The following is a 17,454-nucleotide window of genomic DNA, read 5'->3' as shown; positions in this document are numbered from 1 at the left end:
TCTTGCTGCTGATGGGCGTGGAACCCCACCTGGGTAAGTTTCGTGGACGAGAAGGAGTGTTCTGAAATACAGGGGGAGCCAGAAGGGCTTGGGGGATGTGCCAGGAGCGGGTGCAGGAAGGGGTGGGGGCAGGGACAGGGGGAGAGGAAGCTGCAGCCCCCTTGGCCTGCTCGTGTCTGAGCCCATCCAGTGCGGTCTGGTCACCTGTCCCCTGCGGGCACTGTTGGCACAGGGGAGCTGGCTGGGGAGCATCTTCAAGCACCTGGTCCCCTGGGCAGGCTGGGGCACTGCCGCAGTGGGTCCAGAAACACAGACACACACACCCGGGGAACGAGACACATACACAAATACAGACAGAGATACACACGCATACATGGAGAGGACCATTCAAACATATACACCCCCTGGAACACACTACACACGTGTACACATGCAGAGACACACAAATACACACGCCCCAGGGAACACACCACAGATGCATGCACACACAGGCACACACATACCAGGAACCCCCTCCTCACACATACACAGATACACATGTACTTAGGGAACACACCACACACACACATAGACACACACAGACACACTTTAGGGAACGCACCCTCCATGAACATACACGCATTCAGACATAGACACACACACACACACACACACACACATGCTCGCCTGGAGAACACCGCATGAACATACATGCTCCAGGGAACACCTCCCCACACCTCCATACACAGAGCCACACACACGTGGGGAACACACACAGATACCCACAGGTGTACACCGTGAGGACACTCAGCTGGACAAGAGAAGCGTGCCCATGCAGACTGGGTCCACCCCCGCCGCAGCCGCCCCCTCCCCAGCCACGCAGCGCTGGGGGAAGGCAGACAGCAAGTTCACGGGAGTGTGCACTCAGCCCTCACTCGTGCCTGGCGCCCCACAGCGTGCACAAGGCCCTGCCATCCGCACACGGGAACGCGCGGACATACTGATCCACGTGGCACGTGGGGAACTGCTTGCACACGCTGACTCACATTGCACACGGGAACACAGGAGGACACACTGCTCACGTTGCATGCCGGGACACACAGACACGCCAAGCCACATCACACAGAGGAATCGCTCGCACACACTGACTCGTCACACATGGGAACGCAAGAGGACGTTCTGACCCTTCTCAAGGCCTGTCACCATGCTCCAAGACCTTCCTGGAGGAGAGTGGGTATCACCACCCTAACCTTGTTCCTCCCCGTACTTTCATCGGAAAGCACAAAGGCGTTTTTTTCCCCTCAAGCTGCTTCTCTTCCCTGCCTGGTCCTTCAAATACCTCTAGTGTAGACAAGCTAGTTAAGTCTAGGTCTCCCCCACCCCTCTTCCTTCCTTTCTGTCTCATGAGAAGAAAGCATCCCTCCTTCCCTCCAGGGCTACCTGTAAAATGGGCGGAAAGAAAAATATTTAGCATTCACACCACCACTGTGTTGTTGCCTACCGGTGGCAGACATCACTAATCCACCCCAGCACTCTCTCAAGCCAAGCAGCTCTCCAGGCAGTGTCTATCAATCAGTAAAGCCAGTTTGCTACCCCAGGTCTATACAATGCCCAAGGTCTGGTCCAGCTGATGATCCTGGTCTTGCTGAGCCTGTGGCCTGGGAGTAAGGCCAGGGGTACCTAACTGATTTAGATCTCAGTGGCCCTAAAATGTCTGGAACCCCTTAAAAACCACAGAGCCCTGGGTTGCAAAAGTCAGTCTCGCTCCTGGCAAGAGGGTTATGAGTGGGGTATCACGGCGAGGCTTTTAAAAAACAATTTACCCCGTGGTGGCCCCCAGCCTCTCTCAATCGCGGGCCTCCTGCGAGAACCCTGGGTAGCGGAGTTCCCACGACGCCCGAGCGTGGGAGCCGCCCAGCCCCCTTTTGATGTGGGACACGCTGTTTCCTCCGAGTCAGTGAGAACATCCTTCTGCCTGGACAAGCGACCGCTGCCCGGGGGCCTCCCGGAAGGCGGGCCCGGCCTTCACCCCTTGCTCTGCCTTCTTGGGGCCCAGCCTGGCAGAGCCTGGGGAATCCCTTAGGCCCCCCTGAAATCTGTTCTGACCAGCAGGCAGGCCTGGGCCCCAATGCCACGCTGTCTCTGCCACCCTTCCCAGGCCTGTACCAATCCTGTCTGTCCTCTGCTCCCATTGCCCCAGTGGCTCACCCCTTGCTCAGTGACATCTGACCTCCTGATCTGGCCCTGCTGACCCTCTGAGCCTCACTTCCTGGGTATTCGTCCCTTGCCCACCCCAGTCCAGCCAGCCCGGTCTTCCCACTGCTACTCTGGAACATTCCCACCCCAGGGTTTTCGCACGTGCTGACCCCTGACCCAGGATCCTCTTCCCCAGATATCCTCACGGCTCCCTCCCTCACCTAGCACAGGTCTCTGCTCAAATGTCACCTTAACCGAGAGACTTCCTGACCGCTTTACTTTAAAGATGCCCCTGTCATTGTCCTTACCTTAATTTTTTTTCATAGCATTAATCACGACTTGATGTTAGAAAGTCTTGAAGCATGACCAGGCCCTGCGTGATCTGGCCGGTCCCTGCCTCTGTGACCTCATCTCCCACCCTCCATCTCTCCACTGCAGACACATCAGCTGTTCCTCTCACACGCGACCACGGTCCCTTCCCAGGCCGCTGCGCCTGGTGTGCCCTCCACCTAGAAGGCTTTACCCCCAGATCCCGAATGGTTGGCTCACTCAGGTCTCTGAAATGCCACCTCATCAGAGAGACCTTCCCGGACCACCTGACTCCACCCCAGTCCACAGCACATAGTAGATGTTCAATAAACACTTGCTGCATGAAGGAAGGAGGGAATGGGTTTTGTGGGGATGTTCTGAGCAGCTGACTCAGGAGCACATGCTGGGGGCACATTCTACCCACGCGTTCTCTGCACGCCTTTGAAGTGAGCCTCGGAGCAGGTGAGAAACTTCCTCTGCAGCTCCTAGTCCCTGGACGCTCTTTGCCATTTATTCTAAGGTGAGCGCGCTAAGGGGGCATCCCGTTGGAACAGCCCAAGCAAACTGTCTCTAAGAAATTTTCCAGAAATGCTCCCCATTCAACTTGAGGCAGAAGTGCCAAGGCAAGGTTGCAAGGAACCAGGACATTTCCCTACAAACTGTCTCAGTGAATGTGCCACCTGGACACAGGCCATGGGGCGTTCTCGGTGCTCAGATGCTGCAGCAGGACAGCAAGAGCAAACGCTTCACTGTCTCATCTAATTGTCCCCAAAAGCCCATGACATCCCATTCTATAGACAGGGAAACTGAGGCACAGAGGGGAAGTGACTTGCCAGTAAGCGTTAGAGCCAGGATTTGAGCCCAGGATACTGGGCTCCAGGGTCTGTGCTCTTAGCAACACTACACGAAACCAAGCTCTCTCATCATGGCTTAGAGGCTGAGGCAGGAAGCCCCAGCTAAGGAAAAAAATCTCCCCAGGATTAGCCTGGGAAATAGCGATGGGGTGGTTTGGCTCTCCTTTCCACCAAGGAAGAGCAAAGACATGTTCCGTACCTGCACTGGCTAGAAGGTCATGTCCCCAAGCAGGATGGAATGATACAGGGAGATTTCCCTGCTTGCTGTTCCTCACACTGTTCCCTGCCCTTTTCCGTATGGCTACCTTCCCCTGCCTGCCCACACTTTCTGTCCCCAGTGCACATCTGCCCTTTGAAGGGAGGCTCAAAGATCACTGTCTCCATGAGAACTTTTCTGATCTACCTCAAGTGAATTCACATCCGGTCCTTCTTTTAATCCCCAAGGGACTGTGTTTGTCTTTTTATGTGGATATGGGCATTTTCTGTGTTGCTTTCTAGTTGTGTAGTTCCACGCCTATGTCTTCTATCAGAGTATGAGCTTCTGGAAATGTGTCTGACCCAGCCCTGTGACCCCAGGATTGAGGATAACACTTGGTACAAAATGGGTTCTCAGTAAGTACTAAATGGAGGGGTTGAACCAAATAAGAAACTGGTTTACTAGCTCTGTGGTCTCCTCAGAGGGGGGCCTAGTGTCCTTAGAATCAGTGGTTCTAATTCCAAATATCAAACTCCCCCTCACCCAGGCAAGGTTAGAGCAGGGACGTCAAACACATGACATGCATACCACTACTGCTGATCTCATACCCATGACAGGCATCACCAATCGATCACAGCACTCCTTACCACTAAGCCAAGATGCAACTTCAGAATTCTCTTCAATACAGTGCTCCAGGAAGTCACTACCATTGGAGCAGAGATGGCACCTATTTATGAGATGAAATCTATTTGTCATTTACTCTGCAGATGATGGGAATCAAGCCCATAGAGGGGAAATGACTTCACTAAGGTCACCCAGCTGGTTAGTGGCACAGCTGGCACTGGGGCCTGGAATTTCCGAGTCAGAGGCCAGAGCTGACCCCACCAGGTTGGTCTGTGGAGCCATCTGGAGCTGAGCCAGGCTTCAGAGCCCTCTGTGCTCTAGAGGTGGGCTGAAGCCTTTGAACTAGACCTTGGAGCTGGCTCAGCCCCAGGCAGGCTGGATCAGGGGCTGTACAAGGGGGTCTATTTGCCTGCTCCGCGGCCATCTCTGTCCATTACAGAGAGGAGTTCAGGACCCCCGGAAAGCAGGAGGCCAGCCTGACACCCCCATTAGGGTGCTGAGTTTCTGTCCCTCCACCTGTCTGGCCCCCTGTCCCTCCCCTCCAGCCCCCAGCAGGCCCCAGACCTGTCACATTCTCTGATGATGGCTTCAGACCCCCCAGGATTCCTGGCACTTACCCCGCAGCCCCCTGGGGAGCCCTGGGAGGCTCATGACCAAGTCATTTGGGTCCAAGTGGGTGAGGAAGGGGCAGAAGGGAAACTGTCACGTCATGGGAGAAGGAAGTTAAACCACACACTGGGGACCCTTGCACTCCCCTTTCCTCCTTTCCAGAGGTTCCTGCCAGGGCCTGGGCCTTCCCTCCACTTTGTAGCCGAATCCCTGTCCCCCACAGTCCTGGGGAACTCAGCCTGGGGCCAAGTCCCTCCCCCACCCCCTGTGCAGGGGCTTAAAGGATGCAGCGGAAGACTGGGTGGCCCTGGGCCCGTCCACGCTCACTGTCTGGGGGCCTTGCTCACGTCCCCTTTCCTCACTCCAGCGCCTCTGTCTGCCTGGACAAGACTCAGGGCTTCCACGGGCCTCAGTTTCCCCTCTGTGAAATGAGATCCTCTGCCCCTGTCCCCATCCACCTTCTAGGGACTAAACAGTGCAAATGTCAGCTAGAGAGACATTTTGAGGTGTGGCTGGCATTTGGGGCTCAGATTTATCCAGAGGCTGGCGGGGGGTGGGGGGGCGCTCTGGGTCACTGTTGTCCACCCTCCTGGTCCCCAGCCTGCCTGTCGCTCTGTGTATTGGGGGCCCAGGTAGGGGAGGGCAGCAGGGCAGGGCTGGCTGTTCCCACGGCCCGGGGCGGCCCCCACACACACGGGAGAGGGCGGTTTGGCCTCCCAGGGAGCAGGGCAGGAAGTGCTTCAGGTGGGGGCTGGGGTGGGGGAGTGTTTGGTTTGACCTTGTGGCAGGCAGAGTTTCAGCTGCCCCCGCACACCGGCAAGGCAGGAAAAGGGGGGAGGGTGGCAGGCCAGAGGCCTGGGGGGGCCCTCGACTTTTCAGAGGGTACCGTTCAGTTCAGTTCTTTAACACGTTCAAACCATTTGAAGGTACTACCTATCAAGTGCGGGTTCTTTTGAATAAAAACATAAAATCACTGCAAGAAATTAAAAAAAAAAGAAAAAGGAAGGAAAACACCAAAGCACACCCACCACAACAAAGTCCGTCTCCCCTCTGCCTCCCGCTTCAGCCCCCATTGCGGTCTGGGAGCTCCTTAACACAAAGTCACACCAGTCTCGCTCCAGCTCGCAGCCCGCTGGCTGGCATCTCACGCAGAGTCAAAGCCAAGGTCCTCACCGCAGTCTGCCAGGCCCCGTGCGACAGGCCCCCTTTCCCCTCTGACTTCCTCTCCCACCACTCACCCACTCGGCCTCTCCAGGCACACCAGGCCTGCCCCGGGGCCTTTGCACGAGCTGTCCCTGCTATCTGCATGGTTTGCTTCTTAACTAACCTCCCTCTATCTCTGCTCAAATGTCACCTTCCCAGTGAGGACTTTCCAGAACTTTGTATTTAAAATCACATCCTTGGCCGGGCGCGGTGGCTCACGCCTGTAATCCTAGCTCTCTGGGAGGCCGAGGTGGGCGGATCGTTTGAGCTCAGGAGTTCGAGACCAGCCTGAGCAAGAGCGAGACCCCACCTCTACTAAAAATAGAAAGAAATTATATGGACAGCTAAAAATATATACAGAAAAAATTAGCCGGGCATGGTGGCGCATGCCTGTAGTCCCAGCTACTCGGGAGGCTGAGACAGGAGGATCGCTTGAGCTCAGGAGTTTGAGGTTGCTGTGAGCTAGGCTGACGCCATGGCACTCACTCTAGCCCGGGCAACAGAGTGAGACTCTGTCTCAAAAAAAAAAAAAAATAAAATAAAATAAAATAAAATAAAATCACATCCTTCCTATCACTTCCTACACTCTTCCCCTCTTTATTTTTCCTCTGTAGCAGTTACTACTTTCTACCATATTCTAAACTTTCCTTATTTTGCTTATTGTTTGTCTCCCACTAGAATGTGAACACCAAGAGAGCAGGGACTGTCTGTTTAGTTCACTGTGGTGTCTAAACAACAAACAGTGCCTGGCACACGGCACTTCTTCAATAAACAGGGATTAATTAATTAATTCAAAAGCAGACGAACATATGCCATAAAGTAAAAAGAAACATCAAACTAGGGAAAAGAGGATAGTCAGAGAGTGAACACCCTTAATGCAGGGAGAGTAATGAACAGCCCAAGAGAAGGACAAGCCGCAGAAATAAACAGGGAATGGGCAAAAGAAGAAGCCACTCGTGGTCAGTAAACAGGAAACGGTTCTCAGGCTCAACTAAAGAACCAAAGGTATGAAAACTCAAATGACATCTCTTTAGCGACAAGCAGGTTGGCAAGGCTGTATGAGTCTGATAGGGACGGGAGGGGACGAGGGTGGATTTCAGGGGGTGCAGCCTTGAAAATGTAGGTGCCTTGACAGCTGGCCTCATGCTGGACAGTGGCCTGCGTTGCCAATCCCATTTCACAAGTGCAAAAACTGAAGACCAGAGAGGGAGATGGGCTCAGCTGGGGTCACACAGGAATTGGGGTGGGGTTTCTGGACCGTGATCTGAAACAGCCCGGGCAGCCCAGCCTGGCCAACTTGGGTTTTGGAATCAGAGTCCTAATTTCGTGACTTGAGCAAGTGTCTTAGCCTTTTGGGGCTTCACTATCCTCAGGGGGATGCCAGGACCTGCCACCTTGAGTTTCTGTGAGAATTGGGAGAGACGATGCCCGTCAAAGCCGTGAAACGGAGCCTGAGACATAGTGAGCGCTCAGCCCAGTAAATGGAAACAGGCCCACAGGTGTCCCTCTGCCCCCACCCAACACGTGGGGTGGAAACTCTGAGTGTGGTTCATCTGCGCTGGACACTGACCCCTCGGAAGACAGGGCGGATCTTCCCCACCCCCGCCGGGCCCCCAGCCCAGGCTGCCAGCTGGCTCCCCGCCCCATCGCAGGGGCAAGTGGAAAAAACCCCGGCCAGGTGGATGCTCTGCCGCCCACTGGCTGTGTGACCCCAGGCAGGTCAATCCCCCTCTCTGGGCCTCCTTCCCGGTCCTCCATCCCAGGCTGAGGTGAGGATGGAGGTGAGAAAAATGGTATCAGAGCCCTCTGAAGAGTCCCTTCCTCCCTGGCATGCCAACGCTATGTGCCGATTCTGAGTGTGTCCGCAGGCCCATCGGCCCTGTTGAGTCCACACATGCGAGAGGTGGTGGGTTTGGCTCTTTTTGGCAGATGGGGAAACTGAGGCTGGAGAGGTGAAGCCTCAAGTGTGCCCAACCTGGAAAGGACCCTGTGTCTGTTTGAGTCCAGCAGGGGAGAGAGGAGGAGAGGACAGGAGGAAGCAGGGAGAGAGAGGGTGAGGCTGGGAGGACAGGAGAGAGGGAGCAGGAGACAGAGACAGACAGGGAGACACAGAGAGATACACAGGGAGAGACACGCAGAGACACTGTTATGGGCTGAACTGTGTCTCCCCAGAGTTCACGTGCTGAAGCTCTAACCCCTAGGACCTCAGAATGTGACCTTGTTTGGAGATAAGGTCTTTGACGCGCTAATTAAGTTAAAATGAGGCCATTAGGGTGGGTCCTAATCCAGCAGGCCTGGTGTCCCCATGAGAAGAGATTAGGACACGTGAAGACACAGGGAGAAGACCCCATCGACAAGCCGAGGACAGAGGCCTCAGAAGGAACCGGCGCTGCCGACACCCTGACCTTGGACTTCAGCCCCCAGAGCCATGAGAGAATACGTTTCTGTCGTTCAAGCCACCCAGTCTGGCACTTTGTCACGGCAGCCCCAGCAAACTGACACAGACATAAAAACCCAGACAGAGGATGGGGGAAGAGCCGGGGCAGGGTGGGGAGGCCTGGCTGCCTGGCACCCCCATGCCTGTCCCCTCCTAGGCTGCACCCAGGCCTCGGTTGTCTTGGCAACAAGAAGCTTCAGCCTGGAGGAGCCAGAGTCTGCCATGCCCTCCCCCTTCCTCCCTTCCCTTCCCCAGCAACAGGCTGCACGGGTCCTGCCCCTGCCCCCATGCTGAGACAGGGGACTTCAGCTGGGCTTCCTTGGGGATGGAGGGGTGGGGGCCTTGACACAGGCTTGTCTGGCTGGGGGGGTCTGCCAGAGGGGCCAGGGGGAGACTGGCAGAGTCTGCCTGTGTCTGGAGGGCGAGGGAGCCCTTGCTAGTTCCCCACCCGGCTATCTCCGGCTTTCCAGGCCGATGTCTGGGCTCAGGGAGGGTGAGAAACTATCCCCAAGGGAGGGGCAGGAGAAGTGACGTACACTGTTGGGGAGAGACACGTGGCTGGGGACAACACCCTCTTAGGTCAGAGAGGGACATGTTTAATGATTGGATCGGTACCCCCAAGGAGAAATCTTTCTTCTCCCTACAGCCCTCCTGAGCTCAAGCACACTCTATAGCTCCCCATTGCTGGCAGCACCAAGCCCAGACTTCCCTGAAGTCGTACAATCTAGCTCTGTACCCCCATTTGGAAGGAAAATCTCAGCCCCCGCTGTTCCACAAAGGAGCCTCTATCAGTTTGTGGTTGCCAGAACCTTCCAGATTCATTCCTACCTCCACTTTCTTGCACTTGCACTGCCCTGCCTGGGATGCCCTTCCCCCCCTCACCGGCACCTCACATGCCAGCCCTCCTCACACCTCCCTTGAGGTTGCACATGCTGTTCCCTCTGCCTGGAACACCTTTGTCCACACTGCCTGCCTCCTCCCCGGGGGTCTTCCCTGAGCACCCAGCCCACCCTGTCCCACTGCCTCCCCAGTTCTTCCCTCTTGCTCCAGAGGTCACTGTTCTATCCAAAGAAAGTCCTGGTTACGATGTTCTGACTTCCTAATCCACTTGTGGGTCACAACGGCACTACCCCAAAGAGAAGGCTCTCAAATTCGGGCTGCAGAGGCCCCTGGAACTTTCCTGGTTTTGACCCCTCCCTCGCCCGCTCAGGCTTGTTGTCCCAGCCTTCTTGTCATTCTAGGGCCTCTAGCCCCTTCTGTGCACAAGGCAGCCAGAGCTGGGTGCCACCTACAAGGAGCCATCACTGGTACTTGGGTGAGTCCCTCCTGCAGCTTTGGGCGACACTCGCCCAAGAGGCTTCCCGACCCCCTCAGGTCTCCTCTCTGTGGGCACTGGGCCCGCCCTGGGCTGGGTTCACACAGGGGCCACCTCCGTTTGTCCCCCAGCCCTCTCCTCCAGAGGAATGACCTGGAGGGCAGGGGAAGGGAGGGATGAGGCAGGCAGGTGGTGGTGGCTGCAGTCCTTCCCTGGAAAATTCCAGCTCCCCCAGCCCCCACACCAGCCCTCTCCTGGATAACAAAAGTGGTCCTGACAGCCTGGGCGGCACCATTGCCCGGTGTAGACGCTGCGTGCGTTTCCACACCGTGGGGAGTTCTGCCCCCATTTGGCAGATGATGAAACTGAGGCTCGATGAAGGGAGGGCACTGGCCCCAGATACTGCAACTCAGAGGTGTCAGACTCTCAAAGGAACGAAAGGTGAACAGCGCAGTCTAGCTCAGGGTCCCGATCCTTCCTTCTCCCAGGCTTTGGTTGCCCCTTAATCAAAGGGGTGGCCTGGATGTGGTGACCCCAAAGGTCATATCCAGATCCGACCTTTGGTGACCCCAGGCCATCACTGTCAATCCCCTGGGCCATGCCATGGTGATACAAACAGAGTTAGCTTTTGGTGCCACCCTCCTCCTCCTCCTCCTCCTCTTGGGGACATCCCACACCCTCCTGGCCATTTCTCTTTTGATCTGTCAAGTTCGAGGTCTTTGCTCTTCCCTCTCATGGCCACTCTGTCAGGGCCTGGTCCTCTGCTCAGACTGACAGAGTCTGGGCTCCAGGGTGGGTAGGGGACAGCCACTCACTGGGTCCCTACCTTGGGGCCTAGGACACTTTAACCAGGAATTTCCAAAGTTGGTATGACCTGGGTTCCCTTCCTCAGTGAATCCCCGCTGGGCAAGCCGATTCACAGAAGTGTTTCCAAAAAGGGCTGCTCTGGTAAAAACAAGAGCAGAGAGACTGGCTCTGGTCTGCCTGACTTCCAGTCCCCCCAGCCCTCACTATTCCAGGTCACCCCAGGAGTCCCTGGAGCCTAGTTTGAGAACCGTAGTATGAACCCAAAGTCATGGTGATTATTTCAGGCCTGGCCAGTAGGGGAAATGCTTGGCACAAGCAGGTAATGCTCGCTCAAGCCGCCCCGTGGGGCTCTGCTCCCGGCTCCAGTGGGCAGCCACCCCTGGGCTTGGTCCTTGCCTGCAGTGGACACAGAGGACCCCTCCTCCCCCAGGGCCCCGTCTTACCCCGGCGGGATGGAGGCACGTGCGCTCACGCTGGTGGCGCGCTGGGGCCCCGGCCGGTTGAGGTTGTTCTGCCCGGGGGTGGGCGCGCCGCTGGGGGCGCTCGGGCTCCGTGGGGGCGGTGCGGGTTCCGCAGGGCCGGCGGCAGGGGCCGCCCAGAGAGCCGCGCCGGCGAAGGTGGCACTGGGGCGCACGGCGAGGGCGCCCGGCGGCCCTCCAGGTGGCGGTGGCGGCGGCTGCGGGGGCGCAGGAGGCGCGGGTGGTGCCTTGCGGCGCTGCGAGGCCAGGATGGCGTTGGAGGCGGCGCGCGTGCTGTTGACCAGCACGCACTGCTGGCACGAGCAGGGCTGGCCCGAGCTGGCGCCCACGGGCCACGACTGCGACTTGGGGATGGAGCCGACCGTGAGCGGGTACGCCAGATCCAGGCGGCGGCGCAGGCGGCGACGCCGGCGCGTCTGGCGGTTCATCTGCGACATGCTGTTGAAGTAGATGAGGTAGCAGAAGCCGAGCGACGAGAGGTCGAGCCACGGGTGCTGCTTCTCGTAGGCGTTCTGGATGGTGATGCAGATGTCCATGTCGTAGGCCGTCCACGCGCCGCCGTCGTTCTCCCACTCCCACACGATGCCCTTGCCCGGCGCCGACGACGGGTCGTAGAAGTTGCGCCGCACGGGCCGCATGGTGCCTGCGCTCGGAAAGGGGGGACGGGCGGAAAGGGGGGTCAAGACAGGTGCTGGGGTAGGGTTAGGGCCGCATGGTGCCTGCGCTCGGAAAGGGGGGACGGGCGGAAAGGGGGGTCAAGACAGGTGCTGGGGTAGGGTTAGGGCCGCATGGTGCCTGCGCTCGGAAAGGGGGGACGGGCGGAAAGGGGGGTCAAGACAGGTGCTGGGGTAGGGTTTGCACAGGCCCCGGCGGGCGGCAAGGGGGCGCGGGGGCTGTCAGACAGGTGGGGGCGGGCACAGACACCAAGGCCGTGCAGAGAGGTGGGTGGCGCAGTGCTTCTCCCCTTCATTAGTTCACTCATTCATTCAATGACTCGTTCATCAATCTGTTCATTCATTAGTTTATTAGTTCAAGCACTGGCTCGTTGCCTCACTCAATAATTCCTTCATTAGTTCATTCATTCATTCATGCCTTAGTTCACACATCCTCCTATTCGTCCCATTCGCTTACCCAGTACTTCTCTCCCTAGTTCATCCGTTCCCGTCCGCGGTCACCCGTCCTGCTTCTCATCCACACCCGCGGGGATTCTGGATCCTCGGCTCACCCCTTCATCCACGCGTTCAGTCGCTCCTTCATTTGCCACCGTCCACACCCCACACGCTTCCCCTCTCTCCTCCCCCGCTCCACGCGCTCCACCAGACATGCTTTATGTTTTACCCGTTTCTCTTGGTTTCTGTCTCGCCCTGCTACAATGCAACAGCCGCAAAGGCGGGGGTTTTGTTTTATTTACTGCTGTATCTCCAGCACTTGCGGGCAGTAGGCGCTCAAGAGATATTTACTGAATGAATGAATGAATGAATTCATTCATTAGCTCACACACTGATCCATTTGGGGTTCAATTACTGTCTTAGTCCTTCATTCCCCGTGCTCACCCCGGCATTGGCTATTCCTTCGTCCACTTATTTGTTTTTTTCATTCATCTGTTTGTCCATTTGTTCCTTCCTTCGACAAATGTTTGCCGCCTGTCCGCTCTTTGGAGGGCCGCATGCTTAGGGTTCGTGCAAAATCCACGTGATAACTCCATGATAACCCAGCCAGGTGGGTAGTAATGCACCCCTTTCATGAACGAGGGCACTGAGGATTTACTCCCAACCCCTGCTCCATGTTTGCCAAAGATCTAGATGCTCCCTGAGATCAAGGCTCCACGGGAAACTCTGGTTCACCAGAGATGACCCACAATCCAGACTGCAGGACTTCTCAGAGCCTTTAGCCTGCTCTATGCCTTGGGGCTGATGCAATGAGATCCTTTTGCTGGGTTCACTCGGCACCCCTGCAGAAAGGCTGCACAGTCGACTGCTCCTTGACTGTGAGCAAGTCCCTTATGCCTCCCCAGGCCTCAGTGGCCCCATATTGAAAATGGGTTGGTGTTAATCCATGACCCATTCCTTCCCCCATAATCCGTTTCCCACGCAGCAGCCAGAGGGATCCTGTTCAACACAAGTCAGATCACATCCTTCCTCTGCTCAAAATCCTCATGGCTCCCACCCACTTGGTGTAAAAGCCAAAGTCCTGACCGTGACCTAGAAAAGCCCACATTGTGGGGCCCCGTCTTCCTCTCTGACGTCACCTCTGTCCTCACTCACTCCACACCGGCCCCCTTGGTCTACTTGCTGCTGCCCTGTCTGGCCCCAGGGCCTTTGCACTTGCTTTCCCTCTGCCTGGCACATGACCTCACCATACCCAGATGTTCTCATAGTTTCCTCCCTTCTTTCTTACAAGTGTGTGTTCAAACGTCACCTCTTTGGAAAGACCTTCCCACCCCACCCTTCTAAAACAGCTGCCCTCCTATTGCGATCCTCTTAGTTTGCTTCGTTTTCCTTCCCGGCGCTTAGCACCCCCTCACATGATGTCTTAATCGCCATGCTTTCTTCACGCTCTGTCACTTCCCGCTAGGCTGTCAGCCACGAGGTCAGGGATCTTGTCTGCCTTGCTCACTGGTGTGTCCCCAGTGCCTGGCACAGGGCCTACACACAGTAGGCACTCACTACATGCAGCGTGCTTCCATTGTTAATTGGCCTCTCCCCACAGTGCCTGGCCCAGGGATGTGCAGGCTCATGGGGGGACCCACCATGGTCCTCCCCGAGGACCCCCCATGTCCCTTGCTCAGGCAGCCTCTCTCTCCTGCCATGAGAGAGTCTCTGGAGTTTCCTGACTGTGTCTGTCCCTCACTTGTGTCCCTACTCAGGGCTGATCGAGCTTGTCCTCTGCCCTCTCCTCTGTTAGAATCCCAAGGGCTACAGACCACCCCTGTCCCCTGCCAACTGAACAGACGCTGAGATCTGGGGAAATTGAGGCACAGAGCTGTTGATATGAGACAGACAGGGTGGAGGGGGTGGGGAGGCTGCACTGGCAGCCCGGCCCCAGGAAGTAAGGTCCCAGGGCTCCTACGATGTTCCAGTCAATCCTCTGAAAACTTCCCCTGGGCCTCGGGCTCAGCCTCCTTCTGATGCCTGATTTATCATTTTAATTGAGTGTGTGCATATTGATTTCTTCCCTGGCGACGGTGCTTCCTCCAGGGCAGGCCTGAGAGGGGATTAGTTAGGAGAAAACTCTGGATCCTCTTCCCACTTGCTCCTGTGTGCTGGTCTTCCCCTCCCAGGGCCTCAGTTTCCCCCCGTGCAAGATAAGGGGCTGTGGTAGATGATCTTCAAGTCTGATGTGCCTGAAGTATCACCATGAGCCTCCTTGTGTCACCTGGGAAGTGTAACCCCTTGGATGGGAAGGGCACAGACGGGAGCTAGCCAGGGGACGGTCGGGTGGGTGGTGCAGAGTGAAGAGATTAAAGCAACTCAGAAGTTTCCCAGGCCTTATGCAAATCCTGGCTCCACACATAGCCTCAGTGCTCTTATCTGTGAAATGGAGGTATTAATACCTACCCCAAAGAATTTGGGGGACAAAAATGACATAATACATGGCAAAGGTGCTTAGTAGAGCCCTTGGCACACAGTAAGGGCTTGAAGAATGTTAGCTACCATGGCTATTATTACATACATTACCCAGATTCACCTTCTCTCAGCCCTTGTTCACTCGGTGAACTCCTATTCATCCAACAAAGCCCTTCACATGCCCACCTCTTCCAGCAAGGACTTCTCTGTTCTATTGCTATAGTTGGCCTACACAGCTTTTTATTGCATGTCTACCCTTGAACTGTCATTAAATTATTTGTTTTTGTTCTTTTTTTAAATATGGGACTCTTCACGAATTTGTGTGTCATCCTGGCGCAGGGGCCACGCTAGTCTTCTCTGTGTCGTTCCAATTTTAGTATATGTGCTGCCGAAGCGAGCACTGTTTTTGTTCTTAACCACTCTCATTGGTTGATGACTTTTGGGAGGACAGGGACAGGGTCAGATCCAAGACTCTGTTTCGAGGGCACCAGGCACAAAGCCTGGCGCACAAGAGGCATCTGCAACTGAACCGGGCAACCTACTTGGCACATGCTTGGGGACGGTGGGAAAGGGGAGGGGTTGGGCTTGATGGAGGGGGCGTGGAGGCTGGAGCAGGAACAGCCCCGGGGGTGGGTGGCAAATGGGGTCCCAGGGGAGAACTCTCGGGCGGGGCAGAGGGTCTCCAAAGTCGGTGTTGGCCAGCTCTGCCGCAAAGGGCTCTGGGAGCTCGTCAGGGCCAGCCCAGGCCTCCGTCTCTCCAGGGCTCTATTCACCAGGTATCGATTTTCCTGCCTGTTTACTGGTAGTTATTAAAGGCTGTGTCCCTGGAGTCCTTTTGAAACGAGATTGGAACCCGGAGAGCTGGAGTAATTAGGGCAGCTGCTGTCCTCCCCGCTGGGCCCTGCACCCCGCAGCGCCGCCGCTGCCTGCCTGCCCATCCGTCCACCTCTTGGGCCCAGGCTGGCCAGGGACCAGGCCGGCGGGGGGCAGTGGCAGCTGGTTCCCTGACGACCTGCCTGGATGTCGATCTTGAGATTTCCAAGGCAGCGGCCTTGGAAACCGCTCCTTCTCCTCCGCAGTGGCCTTGGCCTAGATTTTCAGCCAGAACAATGGGTCTAAGACGGGGCCGGAGGTTCTTCAGCCTGGGAGACCGGCAGGGCCTCTGGCTGGTGGCCTGGGGGCGACAAGAGACCTCGCCTCTGTCCGGCCTGCAGGGCACCCCACTGTGCTGGCTGCAGGGTCTGCATCCCCTTGGCAGTAGGGACCTGAGTCAAGCACCAGTGCCCCTGCTGGGCCTGTGTCCCTGTCTGCTTCCCCCTTCCCTCTCGTCCCCAAGTCTCTTAACAACGTTTGGCTGGAAAACTCCAGTCTTCCTCCAGCTGCACTGAGGGGGAAGGGGATCGGGTCGCTGTCAGCTGGACGGCTGCAGGAGGTGGGCCCCTGAGACCTAGCGTGGGGGCGGCCACGGCCACAGCAGCCAGGGACCGCTTCATGGCTGGGGCAGAGACAGGGGGAGAGAGAGGGATGGAGAGACACAGAGAGACACAGGCACAGAGAGACTGTCAGAGACAGGCAAAGAGCAAAATGGGCCACAGTGAAGTGGGTACAAGGACAGCTGTGGATGAGGACACAGAACAAGTTTGAGAGACAGAAAGAAACCTGGAAGCCAAGACCATCCCGCAGGGGGAACCAGAGGCCCAGGGCAGGGGAGAGAGGGGTGGGGAGATGCGGTAGAAAATAGCCAAGTGTTAGAAGTGTTAACTAACTCTGATCCACACCCGCCGTGTGCCACCTCCTGTGCTCAGCACTCGCCTCGCCACTCACTCATTTTATCCGAATGCCATGTCTTCCAGGGAGGGACCAGGATTATTTCTAGTTTGCAGATGAGGAAACTGAGGCCCGGAGAGGTGAACTCTTGGAAGGGTGAGAACAGAGGGCTGGGAATGATGCCCCACTCATAGAGACAAGGAAGACCCAGGTTGCACTGGTTCTGAAGGGTTCAACTTAGCCAAGTGGTGGTCCAGCCTGGGATACTTCCAGTGACGGGGAGCTCAGTACCTCAGCTTTGCCCTCAGTTGTTTAGCCATGTGTGGTTTCTGCCCTGAGAGCGTGATCCTGATCTGAACCTCCATCTCCCCACCTAGAGGTGGGCTGTGTGGGTGTCTCAGCACCCCCACCCTTGGCCTTAAGAAGTAGCTGACTCCATGGAGCGGGGAAGGCTCCAAGCCCTCTTGCCTGCCCCTCGGCCTCCAAACAGTCCCTCCCTGAGCTGGGCCAGCCTCAACAGGCCCCACAGGGAACCCCTCCCTTTGGGGGTGGCTTCCTAGAGGGAAGTGATCTCATGTGGGGGCACCCAGACCCTGCCGGGAATGGGGGCCCGTGGGAGGCGGTCATGGGACATCCTGTCAGGTGCGGGGCTGGGGCCTGTGACGGGGGCTGGGTGGTGAGTGGAGCACGATTGAGCGCCCACTGGATCCGGCCCCAGTGACAGCCTCTACTGAATCCGCCACCAAGCCAGAAGCGCTGACAATAACAGTTGTTCCTCTGAACTCACTGAGTCCTCACAGCCTCCCTTAGGCAGGGACATCATTACCCCATTTTAGAGGTGAGGCAACAGGCACAGGGCGGTTAGGGACGTGCCCAGGGTGAGCTGCAAGGAAGCGGTCCAGCCAGAACCCGGGCCCAGGCCACCCGGCTTTGCTCGCTGTCCCCTTGACTGTTCCAATCTAGTCCCACGAGCCCATGTTCTGGAGGAGGAAACTGAGGCACAAGAGGTTACGCCAGGAGTAAGTGACATAGCTGAGCTTCCAACCCAGACTGCTACAGGACCTTCTGGAATAGCTGCTTCTCCTTTAACGCCCTTGCTGACCGTCTAACTGG

General features: G+C 56.8%; 1 protein-coding gene and 1 non-coding gene across 2 annotated transcripts in view; both read right to left on the bottom strand.

The window, feature by feature from the left end:
* The window catches only part of DTX1 (deltex E3 ubiquitin ligase 1), a 33,868-nt gene that overhangs the window by 5,256 nt on the left and 11,158 nt on the right, over nt 1-17,454 (bottom strand). Inside the window, exon 3 of the mRNA XM_069497164.1 lies at nt 10,973-11,651. Within this exon, the coding sequence (XP_069353265.1) occupies nt 10,973-11,651 (679 nt within the window). The remainder of the gene's footprint in view (nt 1-10,972; nt 11,652-17,454) is intronic.
* Nucleotides 14,869-14,975, bottom strand: LOC138401993 (U6 spliceosomal RNA). Its single transcript, XR_011236587.1, has one exon. It is a non-coding gene; the product is annotated as a U6 spliceosomal RNA (small nuclear RNA).

This window comes from Eulemur rufifrons, chromosome 21 (assembly GCF_041146395.1).
Source record: "Eulemur rufifrons isolate Redbay chromosome 21, OSU_ERuf_1, whole genome shotgun sequence".
Classification (NCBI taxonomy): Eukaryota; Metazoa; Chordata; class Mammalia; order Primates; family Lemuridae; genus Eulemur; species Eulemur rufifrons.
The sequence above is the reverse complement of the archived record's forward strand: the minus strand, read 5'-3'. Positions and strand labels throughout refer to the sequence as shown.